This window comes from Coccomyxa subellipsoidea (assembly GCF_000258705.1).
Source record: "Coccomyxa subellipsoidea C-169, whole genome shotgun sequence".
Lineage (NCBI taxonomy): Eukaryota > Viridiplantae > Chlorophyta > Trebouxiophyceae > Coccomyxaceae > Coccomyxa > Coccomyxa subellipsoidea.
In genome coordinates, this window is record NW_005178038.1 from 650,656 (window position 1) to 673,628 (window position 22,973).

The 22,973-nt window shown below is 51.3% G+C and overlaps 4 protein-coding genes across 4 annotated transcripts; 2 read left to right on the forward strand and 2 right to left on the reverse strand.

Moving 5' to 3' along the window:
• Positions 1–425: 425 nt before the first annotated feature.
• COCSUDRAFT_32736 (NAD(P)-binding protein) lies at positions 426–4,715 on the reverse strand. Its single transcript, XM_005648986.1, has 9 exons — positions 4,543–4,715; positions 4,200–4,284; positions 3,910–4,053; positions 3,708–3,771; positions 3,294–3,462; positions 3,014–3,075; positions 2,272–2,423; positions 1,336–1,456; positions 426–879 (listed from the first exon to the last, which is right to left on the reverse strand). The coding sequence occupies exons 1-9, from the start codon at positions 4,677–4,679 to the stop codon at positions 791–793; spliced, it is 1,023 nt and encodes a 340-aa protein (XP_005649043.1). The 5' UTR covers positions 4,680–4,715; the 3' UTR covers positions 426–790.
• Positions 4,716–4,889: 174 nt separating this feature from the next.
• On the forward strand, positions 4,890–13,560 carry COCSUDRAFT_65392 (hypothetical protein; the record flags this gene model as incomplete). Its single annotated transcript, XM_005648987.1, has 14 exons — positions 4,890–5,241; positions 5,466–5,682; positions 5,965–6,018; positions 6,263–6,450; positions 6,756–7,036; positions 7,175–7,265; positions 7,475–7,645; positions 7,891–8,074; positions 8,348–8,555; positions 8,736–9,438; positions 9,704–9,820; positions 12,803–12,877; positions 12,975–13,075; positions 13,545–13,560. Exons 2-14 carry the CDS (start codon positions 5,466–5,468, stop codon positions 13,558–13,560), a joined length of 2,406 nt encoding a protein of 801 aa, XP_005649044.1. The 5' UTR covers positions 4,890–5,241.
• A 2,373-nt stretch (positions 13,561–15,933) lies between these two features.
• Positions 15,934–19,579, reverse strand: COCSUDRAFT_40881 (hypothetical protein; the record flags this gene model as incomplete). Its single annotated transcript, XM_005648988.1, has 9 exons — positions 15,934–15,966; positions 16,087–16,371; positions 16,519–16,886; positions 17,242–17,367; positions 18,036–18,189; positions 18,304–18,347; positions 18,769–18,918; positions 19,032–19,227; positions 19,565–19,579. The coding sequence occupies 9 exons, from the start codon at positions 19,577–19,579 to the stop codon at positions 15,934–15,936; spliced, it is 1,371 nt and encodes a 456-aa protein (XP_005649045.1).
• Positions 19,580–20,287: 708 nt separating this feature from the next.
• On the forward strand, positions 20,288–22,530 carry COCSUDRAFT_35947 (alpha/beta-hydrolase; the record flags this gene model as incomplete). Its single annotated transcript, XM_005648989.1, has 6 exons — positions 20,288–20,426; positions 20,628–20,746; positions 20,963–21,150; positions 21,341–21,440; positions 21,770–21,934; positions 22,345–22,530. The coding sequence occupies 6 exons, from the start codon at positions 20,288–20,290 to the stop codon at positions 22,528–22,530; spliced, it is 897 nt and encodes a 298-aa protein (XP_005649046.1).
• Positions 22,531–22,973: the final 443 nt, after the last annotated feature.

Consider the following 22,973-nt stretch of genomic DNA (forward strand, 5'->3'; position numbering starts at 1 on the left):
TAAATCAAAACTTGCGCTGAGCGCATCGTGGCAAATCAATGGTAACAATTTCAACAATAGATGCATAGTCGCAAGCTACCTGATCGGTGAGATTTGTGCTTTTGTGCTGCAGGAGGGATCCAGAATTACCCATCAACATCGGTCAGTTAAGAGCATTGATAGTACTTCTGTTGCTTTTTGCATCGTAGTACTGGCTAGAGTCATGTAATTGCACTTTGCGTCAAGAATTTCTGCGCATTCTTACAGAGTCCTATTTTTGTCTCCTCACTGAATGTCGCCGTCTTACTTCCTGCATGCAAAGTGCGTTGCCTGTCTAGGCGTGGAGAAGTCCAAGAAACACTCCAGCTTCCAGGACGGATGCCGGCGGCTTCCTACCCACGTGCCACTTGGTTGAGGTCGATCTTTAATTTTGCTTCAACATACTTGAAGCAGAACTCCAATTTACAACCAAATCCTTGACGGCAACACTGGATGTATGCATCTAGACCGCCGCATGCCATGCCAGACAGTGTCTGCTAGTAGCTAAGACTCCATCTTCGGAATCGGATTCGGAATCAACAGCAAACACATGAGAGCATCACTGCGTGCCAGCAACTATCCGGCAATCTCTATAATGTTCCTAGACGTGTTAGTCATCAAAGTTTTCCCGAGCACCAAACTACTAATGCATGCACTGGCAGTCATCAGCTATTCAAAATACAGACAGTGTCACTGATATTGATATCAAGCAAACACACGATGTGACAGCACATCCTGAAAATCATGCAAAGCCCTGGAAACCCCCTTATGATCAGCCTTCAATCAGCACCTTGCCTCCGCGGCCCACATTCAATGATGCCTTCACTGCATCCACAGCCCTCTCCAGAGGAAAGACCTCACCTGAGCAGTTTGCGGTAACAACTCTCAGCACCAGAATAATGCACCCTGCATGCTTGATAAGCAGCGTGTATTTGGCCTACTCTTTTCCCGAACAATGCATATGTGGAGACTACAGCTCAGGCCTTATTCTCTGCAAGGCCTTTCCTCTGCTCCAGACCCCCGCACCTTTGCAAAGCCACCGCTCAAGCAAGATAGGTATTGAAGGAGCATCGCAGCACTGCACATTATTGATATCACAGGTCGGTAAATCTGAAGTTGAAGTCCACAGGGCATACACGCAGGTGTCTGCAGCCACATCTGCGGGCCTACAACGTCTGCAGCCTAGGATTGGGTCGCAATCATATCTCAAGGACCCCCTCACGCACTCCCCTTGCGATGCCATTGCACCAGCAAGACAGCTGTTGAAGGAGCATTGCAGCACCGCACATGCGGCATTGCATGGCAGATTGTGCGCACCAGTGTAGGGCTGGATAGTGCCGTCCAGGAAGAGGTCCCACACTTTCTGCAGCTTCTTCTTGCCGTCATCGCCACCCCGGTACAGCCAGTTGAACAGCACCCATCCTTCCACCTTCTTTGCCTGCAGAACCAATGTGCACCAGTTACTCACCTGCACCCCTGCAGAACTACAGACCCCATTAAGACCAATTGCTTCTTGTGCGCAGATCCAATTTGGACCAAATGGTTCATGTGCACTCTACAGAAGCACATCGCAGGTGATCCCCATAATCCTGTACTGCAGGCATCTCTATGACTGTAGCAGAGCGACATGGGGCAAGGCAAGATGTTCATTAGTCTGGCTTAATTTCAATTCCACTATTTGGGGTGGGCCATGAAAGACCCTAACTCCCTTTATTTTCCGTCCATACAGGCCAGCATCTGCATGCTGGAGGCATCTGGCACGCCAAGTGCTCAGCTGGGAACATTTTTGGCCACGCGCTGCCTGTCAGTCAGACTATCAAACCCAACGGACCTGTAAAGTGGTACTCTCATGCACCTAAAGGCTGTCGGGACCGGGATTCTCAGCCCTAGTGTTCAATGCATGCAGGACAAAATCTCTGCAGTCGTGACCGCCCTCCCCTGAACATTAGCTTCCCAACAGCAAGCCTGAATGGCCTCCTCTGCATTTTCAAGCAGGGGTACTCAATAGCTCGCCCTCCAAGGGTCCGCCTGAATGCTGCTCTCCACAGTGGCCCCGGTGGGAGAAGGGCGGATAAATACCGAGCATCAAGCCCACAATTGCTTAGGTTTTCCTTGACCTTGCGAGTCCATCAGGTAATAGGACATTGGCAGTCTTGACTGCAGCTTGTCTGCACACGCGTCATGCCTCTGGAAGGAGAAGCTTGCAAATTGGTAATACCAGTGTGGCCATATCAACTTCATTCGCTTCCGCACCTGGTAAATGACCTTGAGCACGTTGTAGGAGACCTCTGGGCCTCCCAACGCTCCATACAGCAACACTCTGCCGTCCTCCCGAATGGAGTCCAGAACACTGCCAATTGCCTTACCGCCAATTGCATCCAGAGCGCCATACGCCCCCTCCCCGCCTGTATATCACACACATACACACCAATCCCTGAGCATGTCAGTGGAGGCACATAGGAAAGCACCGGCCGGTGCATGCGGCCATGTGCCGTAACTACGATCATGATTTATGCCCAGTTTCCAAGCTGCATACTATGGGAGTCGCCAACACACATATATCTCTGAGCAATGCCCCAGTCTCCAAGCTGCATACTATGGGAGTCCCCAACACGCACGAATTCGAGAAATGCCCCAGTTTCCAAGCTGCATACTGTGGGAGGCCATCTGTGGATGCAAGTGGTGAGCTTTGCATGCATGCAATCAGGCAATCTCTCACAGGATCCCGCAAGCTTCTAAGATGCAATGGGCTGAGTGCTTTGTGCACGTTGTAACTTGAGTTGGTCCAAACGAAGGCACTAGGTTGCAAAAAAGCTAATCTCTCGTCTTCATCTCTTGTGTATCTGCTATTGTTTCAAGTTCCCAACTGGCCAGCTCGAATTGGATTTAATCAGGCCAGAACAATGTTGGCATGACTTTTTCTGGCGCTCTTCTACATTGGGCACAACTAAGAAGGGCAAGTCAATCAGCAGAAGTGAAGCCTGCATGCACGCACCTGTGATCTCTTTGACCCGCGAAACGAGGTCCTCTGTGTCTGTTGCAATGACTTCATCGGCCCTGCAACGAGCACATGATCCCCGTCATGCGCTGCCTTCAAGCTTGTAACACACCGCAGGGGAAAGGCCATGTAATTACCATTTCATATTTTCATACTTTCCTTATTCATGCATGGAGCACAGTGCATGCGCTCCTTATGTGGAGCTGTAAAGGCGGCACAAAGGTTCATGAGCCACAGACAGTCAGCAGGTAGGCAGCCAGCTCGAAAAGGAGCTTACCCGAGGTCCAGAAGCTCCTGCTTCTGCGCGCTGCGGCGCACAACGTTGATGGTCTTCACTCCTTGCTTCTTTGCAAGCGCGATGACAATGCGGCCCAGCACCGAGCCGGCCGCTGTCTGCAGCAGCCACTTGCCCTCTGGTACTGCAATGTCCTCCACCAGCCCATATGCTGCCATGGAACAACCAGAGACTTTCAGGAACTGCTTCATCACAAACTACTTGAAAATAAAGGCATGTGCGCATGGAAGATCCTGTCATTGCCTGATGCTCGATCAGAAGTTCATCGCACATGCGCAGTTGGAGTTGATTTGGCTGATGCCAACAAATCGCCAGCAATTCTTTGGAGTCACCATTGGCAAAATGAAGGTCACAGGATGAGGTCCAATGTGCACATGCAGGTGAATAAGCGCACACCAGTCACAGGATTGACGAGGAACTGCGAAGCCGCCTTGGATTCAATAGCGTCCGGAACTCTGACCTGCATAGATGGAAGGCTAGATCAGAATTCCTGCTAGTCTTTGCTTCTTGCCTACAGCGGACTTGCTGGTTGCATGCTCTTTCATGCAGGATACATTGAGCCATGCAGGAAGTGGGCAGCAGGAGGAGAGGAAGGCACCAGATCATCCTCTGGCACCGCCACAAACTGCTGCCAGGTGCCCTGACCAGTGGCCCTGGATGGCCATGGAACTGCCACAACTCTGTCACCTTTCTTGTAATCGCCAGACGTGCCCGGACCATTATCCTCGACCTCGCCATATCCCTGCCGTGACATCATCGATTGTAATGAATGCAGAAAAATATAAGAGTCAATGCCTCAACGAAGCCCCACCTTTCGTACATTTCTTGTCAGATCCCAGGCAAGTCAGGATCAAGCAAGCACTTGATATCAGTGGTAAGCGGCCGTACCTCGAGGCCCGGAACGAATGGCAGGTCCACCGGCGCCCTTCCGGGCATGTCGATGACTCTGTAGACATCGGAAGGGTTGACGGGCCTGCGGAATGTACTGTTGATCTCAGCGAACGATCTCAGCGAATGACCAAGTGAGGGGTGCCCTTTATTGTCATCAGCGAAGCAGCAAAACACGTTGAATTTCGAGTCATCCAAGTCCGGTAGACTGAGTGACATTGATGTCTCCTGGGTTTTCAGACCTCTTCACGTAAACAGTTACTTGATCGAACGCACCACGTCCGCGTAATTCGACAACGGCTACGAACGGATGAATTGGGTAAAGCTTCAACAGAGTAAATACCTGTACAGCACTCTCACGAGGATCTCGCCATCCTTGGGGGCCGGAACGGGTGCCTTTGTGATCTGAAGGTTGTCCTCGAAGTCTTCAGTGAGCTTGCCATCCTTACCAGTGGCCTGGACTACGATCTGCTGTGCCATCGCAAGAAATGAAATCAACAGTAATTCTACCCTTTGGACAAATTCGCGATCACCACACCTGATTCCGCTGGTGTTCTCGTCAACTTTGGAAATTGAGCCCTGCCCGTGTGCATGCTGGGTCTCCCACGGAGTTCCCAGGTTGCGCGTTGTTTCTTTCAAGCCCTGCCACTCAGCATAGCACACACATCAAAATCAGTTGTCGGTGATTGACAGACATTGAGTATAGCTCTGTGAGGCTCACCAAAATACCCTGATCCCGCTTTGCTCGAGGCTAATTCCTGTGATCAAGTGAAGCTAGCAATCCGAACAATCAGCACGAAATAATCCAACTGTATTGCTAGGCAAGCATGAGAACATAATTAAGCACAGTCCGAAACGGACGGGGACACCTGTTGTACCGTGTGCCGTGGGACTCCCAAGGCTGTGGTTACATGGCATTTGAACTCCACTCCAATTCAGTCAAGCATTGTCATTGACTGCACAAGCCTGATTTCTTGGGGTGGAATTCGGAAAGACGTTGGCCTGGGCAGAGAGTGGAGCTCCGCTCAAGAAGTATACACAGGTGCTGTGCTCTTGTTTGTTCCTGTACGTTGCTTGCCCTGTCCTCAGAGGTTCCAGTGCAATTACCTGATCATTGCAAAGTCCAAGGTCCCCGGTCCAAAGTGCATAGCCAAAGTGAAATGGGATGCGAACCTATATCGTCACAATAAAGCGGGCAAGCAACCCTCGCTGACCATTGCAGTGTCAGCAGATATGTGCCAAAGGATGTACTGGAATGCTGTGCAGATGGCGCAGCAGCGGATAGACAGGCTTTGGTCGGAGGTGCAGCGTACTGAGCAAAAGATTGAGGAGCAGCAGGAGAAGATAGAAAAGGCCATTGAGGATGAGAAGCCCCAGAAGCTTGTTGACAGCTACATGGAGGAGAAGGCTCGCCTAGTCGCAAAGGAGAAGGACCTGAGCCAGCAGCTGATGGCCCTGCAGACGCAGCTGATAACCCCAGCAGGTGAGGCCCTTGCTGGCGCTCCCAGATGATGACTGGTCCAATGACCGGCTCTAAGATCTGCTTTCAAGTGCTGCCAAATGTGTTAGGGCAAACCCGTCATGCTTTGTGAGGGCTGGGCTGCTGTGTCCTCTGCACCTCTGTCCAGTCACATGCGCCTTGCCTGCACTGGTCTCCTCTCTACTGTGACCAAAAGGCGCTGGGGCTTTGATGCAGTCTGGCATGCACACTACGGGTCTATGCAGCAGGTCGCCATAGGTGGTTGAGATTCCTTGGGGCTTGCAGGCATGAGGGCCGTGGAATATCAGGCGTCCAACGGCATAGATCATCGCCCTCTAGGTGCGGCTGCTTGTGTTGAATGCGAGCAAAGGATGGAATAGGCATGTTTTGATTTGATGTAGTGTCTGATTGCATAGCATTCCTGTCTGCGATCACTGCTAGTGGGTGGATCGTGCAATTGTTGCCCACTGTTGTCTCATCAGGCATGCACAATCGACCAACCGCGCCGTGTCTGGGAATGGGCTGTGCTCAATTCGGCACATGGTGTCTGGATGAGTAAACTTGTGATGTGATGCATGTGAAGGGAGGCGTTCTGTGGCGACTGATGCCACCAAGCCAGACAGCAACTTCTATGTGGAGAGTGCCATGGTGGACAGCCTGGCCGATGACATGGCCACAGGCTTGGTCGTGCTGTACAGAGATCCTCGTCAAAGTGGGAAGACCACGGACGCATTGGCAGTATGCCGTCGGCTGCGCCAATCCGGCATCCAGGTGCAGCACATGCTGGCGTCTTGTCATGTCCTGCTGTGGCAGCATAACTCTTCAGGTGAAAATTGTCAGAAAAACACATGATATAGGAGGACATGTCATCAGCCAACTAACAAGCTTTTGCGTCACTGAATTTGCCTGAGAACTACTTCTTACTTAATAACTGGTGCAGCAACACGAACAAGCTCGCAAATGCTTTGTCTGCATCACATGGCAGCAGGCTGCATATGCATCTCATTCCTGAGCTGCTGAGGTGCCTATGTCCCTGTCAAGCCTGCCGAAGGCTGCTGAATGGGCTGCTTGCGCAGGTCGCATACGTGGATCTCGGTGATGCGGCAGGGAGTGCTTTTGACGAGGCGGCCACAAATGCGGAACCAATCTGGAGGGAGGTGCTGGAGGAATTTGACATCGCCGGGGTGCCTGGCAAGTCAAGCTACCGGACCTTCAGGAGCTTTTTGAAGCGTCCTGAGGGCCCACGGGTGGCAGTGGTGTTTGATGAGTGTGATACTCTGCACCAGCTGCCCGTCGTCTTCAAACGCTGGCTCATGGGCGTTCGTTTGTTGTCGCAACAGCGTTTCCCAGACAGCAGGTAAGGTTTTGCATGCGCGATAACCTGCCTGCCCAGCATGCGCTTGACATTTCTCAGGGCAGCATATTTCCTTGCTACCTGCAATGTGGTTCTGCACAGATTGTCAATCCCAGAGGTGTGTCGCGTATTCTGTGGCAGGCTGTGTGGCCAGATGCTGGTGGGCACACCGCGCATGGAGGAGGCCATCCCCAATTCCCTGGACGGCATCGCATGGTCCAAGCTCATAGTGGTAAGGACCCCGAATGCCTGATGCTGGTCTCAAACTTTTCTTTTCTGCGAAAGACTGCGATGGTGTGCCTCAGCATCTCAAGACTGGTGCGGGCCGATGCCTCAAACAAGCGCTATAGCAAGCACATCTGTATCAGCGCTTTGTACTGTTTTAATGCGAGCCAGGTTAGCAAATTGGCAGGGCTCACCAGGTGGGCGCATGCATCGCAGGGTGCGGTACAATCTCCTTCTCGCTTCTCGCCCACCGAGGTGGGTGAGCTCCTCTGCCAGATGGTCGCCGCACGCAACAGGCGCCTCAGCGACTCCATCGAGGACTGGGCGTCCTCGCTGTGGAGCCACACGGAGGGGTCCAAAGGCCTCACGGGCATTTGCCTGCGAGAGGTATGTCTTGCTCGTGGGGCCAGCCATCTGTATGACCCGGCAAGAGCGGCTGCTTCTGCCGCCCTAGTCATGAGCAGGGCGCTGCATGATATTTTTTTTGTCAAGGATTTGAAGGAAGTGTGCCTTCTGTGAGGGCCAGTGAATGGGGCCCCAATGGGACCTGCGTTGCGGCAGGACCTGTTCAAGACATCTGCCATGCTGCTTGTGGACTCACAATGCCACTTGCGCCATCTCTGTTGCTGCAGCTGGACATCGAGTGCTTCAGCACCCTGTCAGAGTGCAAGCTGTCAGCGTGGGAGAAGTCTCTGCGCCACGACCTGGTCAAGCGCCTGACAAGAGGTACCAGGACGGCATACGATCGCATGCTGAGCGCTGTGGACACCTCCGATCCGACCATGCAGGCGATCATCGAGAATCTTCTGTTGACTGGTGAGCCCTGGAAGCTACTGCAGCATTATCGCATAGGCCAGGTGGCAAGAGACGCCAAACAAGGGCATCGCATGCATCCGGATAATAGTTTGTTGCCCTATGCAGTGTGTTCATGACCAGTCATAGCTATAGTCTTCAAAATAGCAACACTTGTGTGCATTGGAGGCAATCCTGGATGCACTCATGTTCCCATTCATGGGCATGTGCCACCCAGCCGTCGTGGCATGTGAAATTGGCAGTGTCCCTGGCTCAATCTCAGATGGTGGCTTGCAGGGCGCCATGCAGTGCCTGATCCTGACAGCCTCTGCAACGCCGAATATGAACTGCTGTGCGACGGGGTTGTCCGCGTCGCGGGTGTGGCGGGAGGTCATTACCTCGAGGCGTCCTCCCCCATGCTGGCTGCGGCTATGCTTAACGCCGCCCTCGATTCAATTCAGGATTTGCCACAGCTACCAGCGCCGCCGGCAGAGCCCACCGCCCGGTAAATTTGCCATCTCTTGTGAGCGCAATTATCATTCTGCATGTGGTTACTAAATGGCTGCTTTCACAGTCAATCATCCATGCCCCTGGCTGCCCGACTTTTGGCTTTGAGCCTTGAAGCAAGGCTTAAATGCCGCAGCGGTGGGAGTTCGCATTTTCTCATCGCAACATTCGTGGGCAGGGAATTGGGGGAGTACCTTTTGGAGAACGGTTTGGGCCAATTCCAGAGCAGCAGGCTACTGCAAGAGAAGGTCCGGACATCTGATGGCCAGCAAGTGCTGGAGTGGGCATTGCAGCATGAGCTCAGCCGAGGCCTGCACTTCGCACTTCGCAGCGCTGTGTTGTTCACCACCCTGGAGTTCAAGGATCTAAAGCTGGCAGTGGAGGTGCGCAACACAGCGTACCAAGCCCCAGGAGCGAGCGGCGGCGGCGGCGGCGGCGGCGGCAGCAGCCGTAGCAGGAGCATAATTGACAGCGCGCCGGCTGAGAGCCAGACTAGCATGGGTGCTGGCACAGCAGAGTCAGCTCGCAGGACTGGCCCGCCAAGTGTGTCGCAAGGCAGCAGCGCCAGCCAATATGCAGGTGCAACAGAGGCTGACAGGTGCAGGCGTTTAGATTTGTACGTTGGCAATGGTCAGTACAGCACCGGCTATGAGCTCAGCTCGGCAGCCTCAGCTGCGGATCTCAAGGATCACGTCCAGCGCAGTGTCAAATACAGCGAGCAGCACAACTGTCAGGTGTTTGCTGTGAACCTGCAGCGCCCCAAGCGCCCGCGCGGCCGCCCCCGGAAGAAAGCTCTGCCGCCTTCCGAGGCGCTGACTCAGGCACAGCTGAAGGATGCGATGGGAAACTTTGCGTCCTGGCCAAAAGAGCACTGTGACAAGGTATGCAAGGCTTTCTGATACGAATTGCTTCCCCAATGCAAGAAATGCCAGCTCGCTTATCATTGCTGGAGATGCCCAGGTCTGGCCAGTCGGAATCATCACATGGCCTTGTCAACATCACATGGCCTTGTCTGCTTTGGCTGCTTGTATCTGCATCTATGGCTGTCATACTTTCTAGAATGCAAGGCAACTTGCTTTGATGACATCATGACATCCAATCAGGCTTGCAATCAAGTGGACTGCTGAGGCATGTGGTGCTCAACAGGTGGTCTTTGTCAACGTGCTGCTAGAGCTGGAGCTGGGACGCGTCCTGCTGCAGTACGTGGACGAGCCAGACGTGGTGAAGGTGATCCAGCTCAGCGAGCCTCAGGGCCAAGTCCGGGTCACTCGGCCTGCAGTGCAGTCTGTTGCGCGCCCCTCGCAGCCCAGAGCAGCTTTGCGTGCAGCTGGGCACCTTGCCCATTCAGCTCGTGAGGCTCGCCAGCAGCGCATGTGGCAGCCATGCAAGGGCTGGCCAGCACGCGTTCTGAGCATGCCACACCTTGCCTCCGCAACACGCGGCCATGCAGGCGGCTTGATGCGGCAGACCTTGGTGTGACTTACATCATTTTGGCTTATGGAGACTGTTGACAATGAGGGTGACTTGATCATGAACCATTTGCTAGCATGGGAATTCACATGGCCCCTGAATGCCATAGTCTGCAGAGCTGACCACAGCTGCAGCTTGCACCACACAGACCCAGGTGCATTCATGCTGATTGAGACTTTGATGCCAGGGAGACAAAAGGTGATCATAATGGGCAGAGAACAAAACAGCTCATGACACGTACCTGCTGACTGCCTGCTTACACATCTGCTGACTGCCATGCCTTTGGCGGGATCCTAGCCAGGCTATGTGGGCAGTGATAGAGAGCATGCTTGTAAGCCGATTCACTTCCTTCTAGCCCTTCTGCTGCCAAGCAATCTTGCATGCATGGTGCGGACAGTGTCAGCTGACTGAAATCAGACAGTGGGGATCGCAGCTGCAATTCTAGAATAGGGGGGCGAGGTGCTGCAGAAAGGTAGTGTCCCTCTGTAAAGTGCAGGTTGCTCCGATGAGAATGTTTGGCGACATGCATGGAACAAAAATCTCCCTGCTGTGCTTGAAAGCCGCATCCGTACTTACAGGATATCACGATACAGCTGGCCACCTTCGTGGCCAGATCCCAGTGGTCAGCGTGGCGTCTGCATGCGCACATATGCATGTGCATCATGGAGGTGCAAGATCAACCTGCAGTGGACCAAAGGGAGGAGATCTGACGCCTTCAACAGCAGCTGGCAATACATGGTCCTGATGTGGAAGCACATCAGCAAGATGTGCAGAGATGGCCTCTCGTAAAACGAGGATCCCAGGAGTTCAGTCTCTGGAGGATTTCTTTCAAAGTGGAGAAGAGCTGGGCATAGACGGTTTTAGAAGGGCCCTGGGAAGGGAGAATTCCAGTGGCATGTTTCGAAATGGAACTTTCTTACATGGTTGTAATTCTTATAGTCAAGCTTTGCCAAACTTTCTCTATTTCGCAGTTCTCGTTGGTGCTCTCGTCAACTTTGAAAATTGTAGTTGGTGTACCCCTGCATGTGGCTAATCGTCCTCGCTGGATTTCTCGATAATTTATTCGACAAGGGTTTGAAGGGATATCGAATAATTACCAACAATATTCTCGATAATTTCTCCATAAAGTTTCCTATTAAATTACGAATTATATATCGAGAACAGCATCTACAAGCGATCTCGACATCAATAGCTGATAGAGGTATCGATAACTTTGTTCGAAAATATTACCGAGAAAGTATTCACACCATATTTCTCGAGAAGTGTTCTCGAAAAAATGGCAGAATTCCAAAGACAGTATCGACAGCGGGACTGGAACCGGAGATTCTGCCCACAAGTCCTTATTCCGCTTCGAAACCGAAGTTGGCAAACGTACTCGAGAGACCTGCACATGAAGACCTAAAATACCGACAAAGCGACACAATGCTGGTATTTGTCGGAAAAAAATTCCAGAATAGCCCATGCGTTGCCGAAATTTTTATCAAAAATGCCGTTCAAAATGTCGAAACGTATCCCGGGATAATTCACATTCAGTCTTCAGCCTATGTATGGAGGTGCTGTGCCGATCTCTTCTCTTATACTTTAGGGATGAGTCTCGAGCCTAAAAAAATATTTTGCAAGACGTACGAGTCTTCCGTAGCTGGCGAGAATGCACACATGCACGCAACCCTGTTAGATATTGATTAGTGTAACGCTGAGCTTCCTCCTGAACGTCAAACATGGATATTGATACTGGCAACTTTTTGGGTGCTCTTGATGAACTCGAGGCCTTGACTCGATTAGAGGATTGGGTGGCAGCACAAGGTCAGGAACAAGGTCAGGATCACCAGGGCAATCCTGTTGTCGATCGGCATCCTGCTGCCCATGCAATGTCTCAATGGCCGCACGATGATTTTGATGAGCATGACGATTTTGATGAGCCACTAAACGGCTTTGATCAGCAGTGTTTGCAAGATTTGCAAGCTATGGCAGCTGAGCAGCCTGCCTCCCCTCTGGCAAGAACGGGGTTGTCCGATTGGCAGAAAAGGCGGCAGGCCCAGCAGAACTCCTTCATTGCTTTGCGGCCTGCCTTACTTCAGGCTAATCTGCTGAGGCATGCTCTGCCAGAGCCCGGAGCCTGCTGCTCGATCTGTGATCTCCTTGCACAGATCATCTGCTTGGATTGTGATTATCCCTGTGGCAAGCTTCTGTGTGGCCTGTGTGATGAGGCAGCACATCCCTACGCACACCTCCACAGGCGGCAGAGTATCCCTTCTGGGTGCTTGCTACCTCTGCACCCGTTACAGGGAATAGATGAAGGAGGGAGGGAGAGGCACAGAGGTGGGCCTTTGATCACTTCGTTAAAGATTTGCTTACACCGGCAAGCTGCTGAGCAAGGCAGGTAGCCTGAATCATGGTTATTGGTTGCAGGCTTGTGCTTCAATATACGACCTTCTGCATGCTCGGAGTGTGGCTCAGAAGATTTCGCAGCACCCGAACCGACCTCAGATCGGTTGACATATGTCATGCATGGTATGCTCTACACCTCATCTTCTGTCCATAGTGCCATGTCTGAACCCAGGGTACATCTGGAATCTGAGCACAAGGAATGTTTCCTGTTGCTCAGGACGGCTACAATTCTTCAAGGGCCAGTGCAAGTGTGCCTCCTGTGGACACTATGAGAGGCAGTCTCTAACTGACTTTGTCAAGGCTGGCTTCTGGCCTGGGACTGCAGACAGCTCCAGATTTGAAACTCTCTTTGACGAGCGTGTCTTCCAGCGTTTTGCTTCTTTGAAGGAGACAGCGCTGCGGCTGTCCACCAAGCACTGGTTACGAGCGTTTGCTAAGGAGGCGCGCGAACTGGGTGGCTTGGTGTGTTCTTCATTCAGCTTTTTCTTAGCATTGCAGACATTGCAAGCATTCTCTTTCTGTTGTTTGGCAGCACCTCACATCCTTCATGTGCATGCAGGGAGAAGAGTTGAATGCTTCGGGCTTCATGGCCAGCTTCATGGAATGGCGATACATGCAGCAGGACAAGCGCCTCCACATCCAGCGCATTGACGAGCTCAAGTGCGCAGCATGCCAGCCAGCGCCCCACTCTCTGCACATTGACGCCAATATGAAGTTGTTCGTCTATGATCGGAAGTGCGAGCCTTGGCGAGAGGCTTATCATGCAGAGCGATTATTCCTGTCGAGTGAGCTCGTTGTGCAGCACATCAAGGATATTGATGCTGCAATGAACAAGCAGGTGAGAGGCTCATGTCTTTGATGCCCAGAGCTTCCTCTAGTAATTGCGCTCTTAAATGGTACTGCGGTTCACCCGATAATCTGCATCCATGCCATGAGCAGGAGAATGATCGCACGTGCAGAGGACTATGGGCAGCTGCTGGCGACAGAAAGAGCCGTTCAGACAAAATGAGCATAAGCGGCTCATGTTTTGGTAGGGAGATCAGGAGCCATGTTTTACACTTGTGATCACAGGTGCTCTCATACATGTAATCCTGGTGTGATGGTGTCCAACATCTGTGTGCTGTTGCAGCCTTTTGCCGGCATGACGTGCCATGCGCCGCTGTCAATCTGATCAAATCAGGAGAGCGGTACGGCTACAGCCATTTTTTGCAGACGCACCGGCTGCTGGTGAGCAATCCACCGGCATTCATCCATCAGGACATCGCATGCAAGCATGAACCCTGGGGAAAACGAGTAGCCGCTGCATTTGAGGGCAATGCACCTGATCTGGAGTCGACGGCCGCCTACAGGCGCATTGCTGCTACATCTGCTGCGGCGTCTTCAGTCGTGGATGTTTTGCCAGAAGCACATGGACTCCTGCATTCTTGGCCTTGTCAGGTGTGGAATCCATTGCGCAGCACTTAATCATTGTGGTGTCTTTGTTCTCCTGACTAAGTAACAATGTACTGGCAATTCTTGGGTGGTGCAATCATGGGGGAATGTTTGTGGATGTCTAGGTCCTGTATGGCTCGCTTGGAAGGATGGTGCAGGCCGGGGGTCCGGAGAAAATTGCGAGCTTCACTTTTCCTTCCTGTCACCAGCAGCTGGTACCACTTGGCACATGAGCGAGGCTGGTATGTCCTGTAGATGTCCACCTTTCCTTCCCTCCGTCTATAAAGCCCTAGATGTGCTCGGTTAGAAGCTGACCTGCAAAGGATAGCGCTGTGTCGAATATCAACGGCTGGATCATTTGGTGGTTCTCAGGGCGGGATGACTGGCTCACCCATGCTTGCATAGCATGGGGGGCAAGGAAGCGCTGTTTACAGCCACAGCTCCTCACTGACAGGATGTCAACAATGGAGAAAAAGCTGAGTGCTGCATCTGCAGCTCTGGAACAAGAGTGCTGGGCCCTGCTTGGCGCCTCCTCTGCTGACTGCATCGCCATCATCACCTCTTTGACTGCTCAGGTCAAGGAACTGGCTGCAGGTGCAACTTGGATTCCTGTCCAATCATAACATCCAAACTGTGATAGTCGGTCTGGTGTTGCTCTGCCAACACAGTGATCTGCTGAATGCAAGAGAGTTGCTGCCCTTTTGGTGCAAATCTGGCCTCACCAATGTTCACAATCGCAGGAGAATTGCAGAAGACTCGACATACCATGAGTGCCGCCATGGAGTACTTTACTCTAATCTTCGCGAGAATCTATGCGATTATTTTAGTATCAAAGGTCCAATAAAGCCTTTATGCATCGATGGTCATAATTGGGGGTCAGTGCACAAGCTATGTCTCAGAAACTCTTATCCATCTCGCCTACTAGTTCAACACTGTCTCAATGGAATTCTTACATATCCCCGACAGATCAAAAAGCTAGTTTTTGCCTGATCATTTTATTGGCAGTGTTAGTAAAAGTGGTAGCGTAGCTCACTTTTGGGCCTAGGCCTGCAGGGAAACGTGCATTCTAGTTCCTAGGTAAAGGGATGTGTGGTGCTTCTGGTCTCAACATACTTGTCTGTTCAAAGACATCGTGTGAAGTGTGCAAGCCGGGGAGTCCTATAGGTTGAAAATGGCAAGCGGCGCGGGTATACAGAGTGCAAGGCTTTGATCCTAAAAAAAATATAAACCCTTCAATTGACTTGAAATTGTGAGGCATGCCTCATAATAAAAGTGCGCACTTTTATTAATATATATAATAATATATATGATAATATTAGGAGGCATTACAACACGACCGCCGGTCGCTGGACGTGAACAAAATCTAAACCCTTCAATTGAATTGCCTCATAATAAAAGTGCGCACTTCTATTAATATAAATTAATATTTATCCTTGATTAATATTAGGAGGCATTACAACATGACCGGCACGACGTGAAAAAAATCTAAACTCTTTATTTGACTTGAAATTATGAGGCATGCCACATAATACAAGTGCGCACTTTTATTAATAAATATTATAATATATATATTAATATATTTCAATTAGTAAGAATTAGGAGGCATTACAGCATGACCGTCAGGACGTGAATTTCCTCTGTGACTTGTGATGATGTCTTTGACTTTAGGTCCACTCTGGGTGCCTCGGACAATGTTGCAATCAGTCATGGACAGCTATTGCACTCTTCAAAGTGCACACTGCTTTCAAACTGCACAATGACTGTTGCGTTTCTGCTATTGTTGGGAGATCATCTCCACATGATGTGTAAAAAAATGTATCCCAATATTGCCAATAGCTCAATCCTTGGGCAATCAACTAGACTTCCTCCTGTGAATTTCTAGAGCTTTCTGCTCAGCCTTCTGCATGATCTTCCTGCAGCATCCAATGGGAATGCTGCCCTTTGTGTCCTCAAAAAGCTGTTGCGGCGTGATTCGGTAGGCTGTGCCAGGCGATGAACCACCGACAAGAGTGTCCAAATCGTACCCAGCTTCTGTCAGCGCTGGAAGATGGGCCTCCAGCGCCATCGAGATCAACAGCTTTTCCAAGTCATTGCCACTCCCAGAAGCAGCCCCAGAACTCCTGCATGCAACACAGACAATACAATTGTATAATTATTTCCTACATCTTCCATTCTTAGGGCATCAGCAGTATCACATAAGGTGCGGCTTGGATGTTGCAACACAAAATCTAGGGCAACACCTTCTCCCTCTTCTCCTCCTCTGCCTTCACCATGTTGTTGATAGTGCTGGAGCTGCCCTTGTTCATGGCATTCTGCATGGCCTCATGATTGAAGACCCGCCGGGAATGAGGGCCGGTGGAATGCCGCAACATGACGGCAGCGATGGCAGAAGAATCGTATTCATTCAGCACCTTCTCCACATGCCTGTCATTGGTTGGAGCAGCACGGACAGCGGCCGAGTAGTATGCCGGGGCTATGAGTGCCACAAACATGTCCACGCCCTCCTTCTCAGCCAGTGATGTCACCTGCATTCATGTCATATTCAATGTTGACCATGAGGTGTCTTTCATGCCAGGCCGCTCTAATGTCCTCTATGCACGCAACAGCAGCACATTATCTCGCATTAAAAACAATCACAAATAGAAAGCAGAAGGAAGCTGCTCAGCAAGCACCTTTTTTACAGCGCTTGCAAAGGCTTTCTCGACATGTGCATATCTCATTCTCTTAGCATCTGGCAGTCGAGGCTCGTCAGCTAGCAGAGCCTTGCGCTGTGCGTCGCGCAGGCCCCGCTGTGTGCTGGACACAAAGACATAGTCGCAGATCGTAACAATCTGCTTGCCCTCAGCATCAAGCTTTGCTGTCCCATCGCTGTTTGTCAGTGGGACCGCTTTCCCACAGCGGCTGCTTTTTTGTCCCGCACCCTTCTTATTGCCATGCCACTGCATGCACTTCTGGCACTGCTTGCGGCTCTGCAGATTCTGTCTCGATGCTGGGTGGTTTCCTTGGCCCTTTATCTGGCCAGGATCTGCATCATTATCGCCTGCACATGGCATAACCTTACCGCACAGTTTTGAACTCCTTTTCAGCCAGACTTTAGCTGTAAAATTGTCACATATGCTGCACAGAAGGGTGCCTGCACAAGACTGGATTAATGAGGAAGAAGTCTGTGTCATACCGCCGGTACCATCTGAGGCGTGCCCATCAGCGTCCTCCAAGCTGAACTGTTGAGAAGGGATGGTAGGCATCAGCGCAACTGCCTCTCCTGGCTGCTCAAACGGGCCTGGGATACAAACAGTACATTTATCCCTCATGGCAGGACCTCAAAATCATTACACTGTATGTTGTTGCTTGGTTGCATCACCCCCATTCTATTGGAGGAAGAGTTCTGGTCCCACCTGCATTGCCATCTGACGAATGCCCGATCTCGGCTCCAGCTGAGCCGCGTTCCCTGGCCGCTGCAGCGCGCCCAACAGGAGGAATGCTGGGCATGCCCTGGACCGGATGCCCTAGCAGGTTTCCACCTGGGACACAAGAATAGAGAAACATTTGTAACAGTCCCCATGCATGCTTGCTTGAGAGTCATTTCATGCAAGTCAAATACAAACAGTGGCGGGATGCAGCACCTGATGCCAGGCCAGATGTGACAGGAATGGATTGTACAGGCTGCGCTGCTCCATGCTCAGACCGAAGCAGTGTAGAGGCATCAGGTACTCCAGTCAAAGGGTGTCCGGCTGACAGACCTGCATGTGCACTATTATTAAAATGGACCTCCTAAAGCATGGGCATCATTGCTGCACACCCAACAATTGAAAATTGCTGGCAGCTTTGGCTCGGTCTTACAGGGTGTCTCACCGCTGGCTTCAGGGCCTGGCGGGGGGCCCCCGATCGGCTCTTGCATCCCCTCGTTCAGCAGATCTGTCAGAGTCCTTCCAAGCTGATCTGAAACAGAAGGAGCTCTCTTTAGAAAGACTTCACCGCTGCAACTCTTGATTGTCCTGTGAGCACAGAGAATGCAGCGCAGGAACAGACTGCCTCACTCAGGCTGCGGAGCTCAGCCACAGCAGCGGGCACATGCATCCCCCATGAAGGTTTCATCCAGTCAAAGTGCAATGTACAGTACGGCCTGATGGAATGTGCTGCGCTTGTCAAGAAGTGTGACCTTTGACTTCTGAATAGATGAGGGTCACACCTGATGGCCGGCAGGTTTTGCAGCGGATGACCTGCCCATGCCCCTCCTCTGTGATAGGGTCACCACAGAAGGGATGGTTTGGGAAACCGCACACGTCGCATTTATGCGAGAATGCATCGGGGTTCGGGATGGGGCCTCTGCACCCTCCACAATGCTGCAGGCCACAACACATCAATCAGTCAACTTGCCTGAAGTCACAGATGCAAATTGTGTTGGTCTGAAGAAAATCATGGGCACAAAAACAGCGAATGCATAGGGATGTCCGCACCCTGGCCCTGTCAAAGGCAGCGCAGGACTCCTGTGGGGCATCACCTGCAACACAACAACCACGTCACTTATGCAAGAATCTCGAGGTGTCCATCGAGAGCGGAGTAAGAAGAGGAACCTGCCATGAGTGTGGTGGGCCAAAGGACTGCCATGGCAGACACAGATAATCCGAGCACAAATGGAGAGGTCACTGCTGAGCGCAAAAAGCGTATGATGCTCAACTGCATATGCTCAAGAACACTCACCCTGCATGCTTCTGTCCCCGTCGTTGCGTCCAGCTTGTGAGACTTCAAGAGCGCAAGCCAATTCAGCGGCACCACCTGTGCAACCTTCCGTTTGAGCTTGTGATAAAGACTTGGTCATTCCGCCAAGTCTCCATGCAAGCCAGTCTGTTTTGTGCAAATTGTTCAGCATCAAGTTCCAGATCTTTGCGCAACGCTAGGAAGGGAGCTATTAGTTTGTGCACCTGCTGCCGCTATGTTGCTCAGGGCGTCTCCTGGACAAGACACATGCGCAGATGGAGCCACGGCAGTCTCGTCTGCGGTGGCGATCATGTCAGCACCCTGCTTGGCAGGAGCTTGTGCCCCAGGAACATTCTCACCCCAGCACTCACGAGCTGCACAGACCATACTGGAATGGGTGAGCGCCTCGTTTACAACCTCCAGCATTCAGTTGTCGGTGGAACCGAACATGACGGAAGCTCAACATTCAATCTGCCTGGCCAAATACCTGTTTTGAGGAACTTCCACATGTGAAAGTCCAGAAAATGTTGTTGAAGGTACTGGCACGCAGCATTCCACTTCCTGGTGTCCCACTGTTGGGTATTCTCCTCAAAGAGCTGTTGTGCTATGCCCAGAACCTGCTGGGAGGTAAGCTTGTACCGATCCATTTGCTCTTTATTGAGTTCTCGCACTTCCTGGTCAACCTGCAACAACACAAGTCTTCATCTGAAGCCCCATCTTGCAATATGCAGTATGGATACTTGGTGTCTGCGGTCTCTTTGCAAACACCCCCTCTGTTGCCTCATCATGACTACTCTTTTTGGACATAAAGAAAAGGCCACCTGCCATGATGGTGCCATTGCATGCGGAGTATTACCTTTCTGGCTTTCTGCCTTGTAAGGCCTACCAGAATAGCACTGGCGGAATGAACATGATGTCTGTGTGGAGCACGCCTCACCTGATGAAGGAGTAGCAGGATGACCAGGTCCTGCACTTGAAGGGATATATTCTGGCCTCTGAAAGGCTTTCTGGTTGTCGCACCCAAATAACCGACATTGTTCCATGCACACCGGATTTTTTCTCGCTTAGAGTAGCTATCACCGTGTTGTATCAGCGGAGCCAGCGTGACTATACTGCTGGTGGGATGCCTGTCCCTCATGGCGGGAAGCTTCAACACCTTAATTGTCTGCACTTGAAACCCGATGTGGGCGTCAGGCCTTTGTAATACCAGTGAGAAATAGGACTACTGAACTGTTATCGAAACTTAGAACATAATGAGCTTGCTTGGGATGTTGGTGTTAACCTTCAGATAACTTATTTCGACAAGCGTTTGAGGGCTACCATGCATCCTTTGTCTTCTCGAAGAAACGCTCTGCAAATATTACGAAAAGAACTCGAGAAGTTCTCGGTGATATAATAGAAATCATTATAGTATTACTTCTTTATCTTTTTCTCGATATAAATATCGAGAAGGGAGATGAGACAGGGTTGGCATGTGCCGCCACGTGCCTCGACACGTCATGGGCACGGCTCGTTTCTATTCCATATGTGCACACTACTTAGAATGGGCCTCCGCACTCAGCATAGCAGGACACAGCGACATCAGTTGTCGGAGCTTAATAGACATTGAGCATTGCTATGTGAGTCCAACTACAGGATCTTGATCCCGCCTTCCTCGAGGCTAATTCGAGGCTCCTGTGATCAATCTAAAGCTAGGATACGAACAATCCGCACGATATATTTGAGTTGTATTGCCAGACAAGCATGAGAATAGAGTCGAGCACATTTCAGAACGGACGGGGACAGCTGCTGCACTGTGTGCAGTACGTACCCCCTGGAACTCCCAAGGCTCTGCTCATATTTCATCATGGATACGGGGAGCACACTGGAAGATACGAATACGGTGCATTCAAATCACCACATCCCTGGCGCTTCCTATTTCATGCCGAAACGTGTGTCTGAAGCTGTGATGGAAGCAGTACTAGATAGTGCTCCACTTGCCTCGTGTGCAGTAGCTCTGGCTTTCCTTTCATGCAGACATGAGCCTTGACATGCCTAGGTGAGATTACTCCTGCTGTTATGATTCATTTATTATGCACTGCAGTGTTCAAGCTGCTGGCAGATGCCGGCATAGCGCTGCATGCCTATGACTGCCACGGCCACGGCCGCTCCGAACCCACTAGTCAGCGCGACCGTGCGCTGATCTGGAAATTTCAGCATCTGGTGCGCTGCTTCCAAACAACAAACAACAAACAACCCCTTGCCTATGTACATAAATTCCTCTCATTTAATCGAGGCCTCCAAAGCTTGCTTGGGGTATGAAAAGTCCTCTAGTGCTGTCTCAAGATGGGCGCTTCGTGTTGCACGTTTGCTGTTGCCTCTTATTATTTGTGACGTCGTACCCGGTTTCTGAGAGGCCTGCGCACGGTATCCGCTCAGGTGGATGACTTGTTGGCGTTCTCCAAGGATGTGAAGCTTCAGTACAGCAGCCGCATACCTATATTCGTGGGCGGGCAGAGCATGGGATCTCTGGTAGCGCTGCATGCAGTGCTGCGTGATCAGAGCCCCTGGGATGGCATCATTCTGGGTACAGCTACCATCCACGTAGAGATGACTTGGTATCTCAGGTGACCAATCCACTCACAGAGGCTTGCAACTTTCCTGTGGATCGCGCTGCGCTGCTTTGTGTTACATGGGACTCCGGATATGCACTCACACTCAGGAAGCGGCCCTTTAGCTGCCGGTCACTTGATATAAATAGCTAGCTGGACATGTTTGAAGATGTTTGCGTTTCACCTGATTGCGCTGTCTAAGCAGGATGCAGGCCATGGTGGGCAATCTGCTGGCCACAGCCATTCCCAGAGCAAGGATAGTGCCCGCAGTGAGAGGAGAGGACATGAGCGCCGATGCAGCCACGGTGTGTGATCTGTCACTCCCGATTTTAGGATTTTAGGATTTTATGCCTGATTAAGCACGCATTTATTCTGAGCAGCACACTGACAGACGTGCCATCGCTAGTAATCCTCTGTCATCATTCTTATGAAATCACCGCTGGGGAGCACACAATTGTAATGTAAGGAACCATATGCTCAGCTTGCGCGAGAAATTTTGTTGCCAGTGGAGGTGAATTGGTGCATTGCGGGGGCACGCAGATAATGGGAATGAAAGTACCATCATGGACTTCACAACCTTGGTAATCATAAAGATCATGCAGAATTGTGAAGTTGTGTGCATGCATGTGAACAGATCCGAGTGATGGAGGAGGATCCCTACAACAATCTGGGGAACCTCAGAGCGCGCACAGCCAATGAGATCCTGAAGGCCTTTGGGCATGTGGCGAGGCTTGAGAGCTCGCTGCATCTGCCCATCTATGCTCACCATGGCACCCAGGACAGGCTAGCAGACCTCCAGGTGGGCCCAGCCCTTCGTGCTGAGAATTGCACGTCACACTTGTTGGTGCTCATGATGAGCGCTGTGACCATCATGACCGGCTCTTGCTTGGGCTTAGCAAGGCAAACAAGAGAAGGAGCTGTGGCGGACTTTGGCTTTTACCTCATATGCTGGCAAGCCCTGAGAACTGTGCAGAACAGCATTCATGTTCAGAGGACTCATACTTAATTCATGGATTAAGCACCTTTGTTGGTGCAAGTCTGTAGCATGAGCAGATCCTGCCGGGGCATTGTGTATTCTCAATAGGGAAGTTTTGATGTGGACTGGTGGGTCCCCACTGGTATCGAATCTGCCTCAGTCTCTGAAGAGTGCAGGCCCAGCTTTGCGATGACTACACCGAATGTGTAAGAATTGCTGTGATGCTTGTGCAGGCGGTGAAGAGGCTGTTGAGGAATGCCAGCAGCAGGGATGTGACGCTGTTTGAGGTGGAGGGTGGATACCACGAGCTCTTCATGGGACCAGAAAAGGACATTGTGATGCAGCGCATGATCCAGTGGCTGCTGCAGCATGCAGACTTTGCCTCTACTGCAGCCAAAAACGCCAACAATAATCCCTAGAGCGTTAGAGATTTCTTTGCTACCAGGTTGAGTGGACCATTCGGCAGTTTTGCACTGTACCGTGGAGAGATTGAATGTGGAACAGCTGAAGGAGTGGCACATTTGTACAAGGCAGGCTGAGGTGTCAATGTGATGGCAAAAATTGAAGCTCTTGCGTGAAGGGGTATCTGTGCTTAATGTATTCTTTATTGTGAAATGTTTGGCTTATGAGGCAGTGGAGGCGTCTTAAAATGCAAAGTGCTGAGCACATTGCTCCGGGTATTATTTCTGCTTGCAAAAGTGCAACAGCGTCTATTGGTTGCAAATTGCCTTCAAAGGCCTGCTCGAGAAGATGCTGAGGTAGAGGACTTTTCAATTTGCCCTGAGAGTTGTTTTGGTGCTCTGTGAAGGCCCTTCCGGGAAGGCTTGTCAGAACGTATTTGACAGCACTTTAGTGCATAGAG

Bases quoted from the DNA above. Each gene is read 5' to 3' on its own strand.
- COCSUDRAFT_32736 (XM_005648986.1), bottom strand. From the start codon at position 4,679: ATGGCACAGCAGATCGTAGTCCAGGCCACTGGTAAGGATGGCAAGCTC. The intron at 4,285-4,542 runs GTATTTACTCTG...TACATTCCGCAG, and splicing joins CTCGTGAGAGTGCTGTACAG to GCCCGTCAACCCTTCCGATG. The intron at 3,076-3,293 runs GTAAGCTCCTTT...TGCTCGTTGCAG, and splicing joins CAGGAGCTTCTGGACCTCGG to GGCCGATGAAGTCATTGCAA.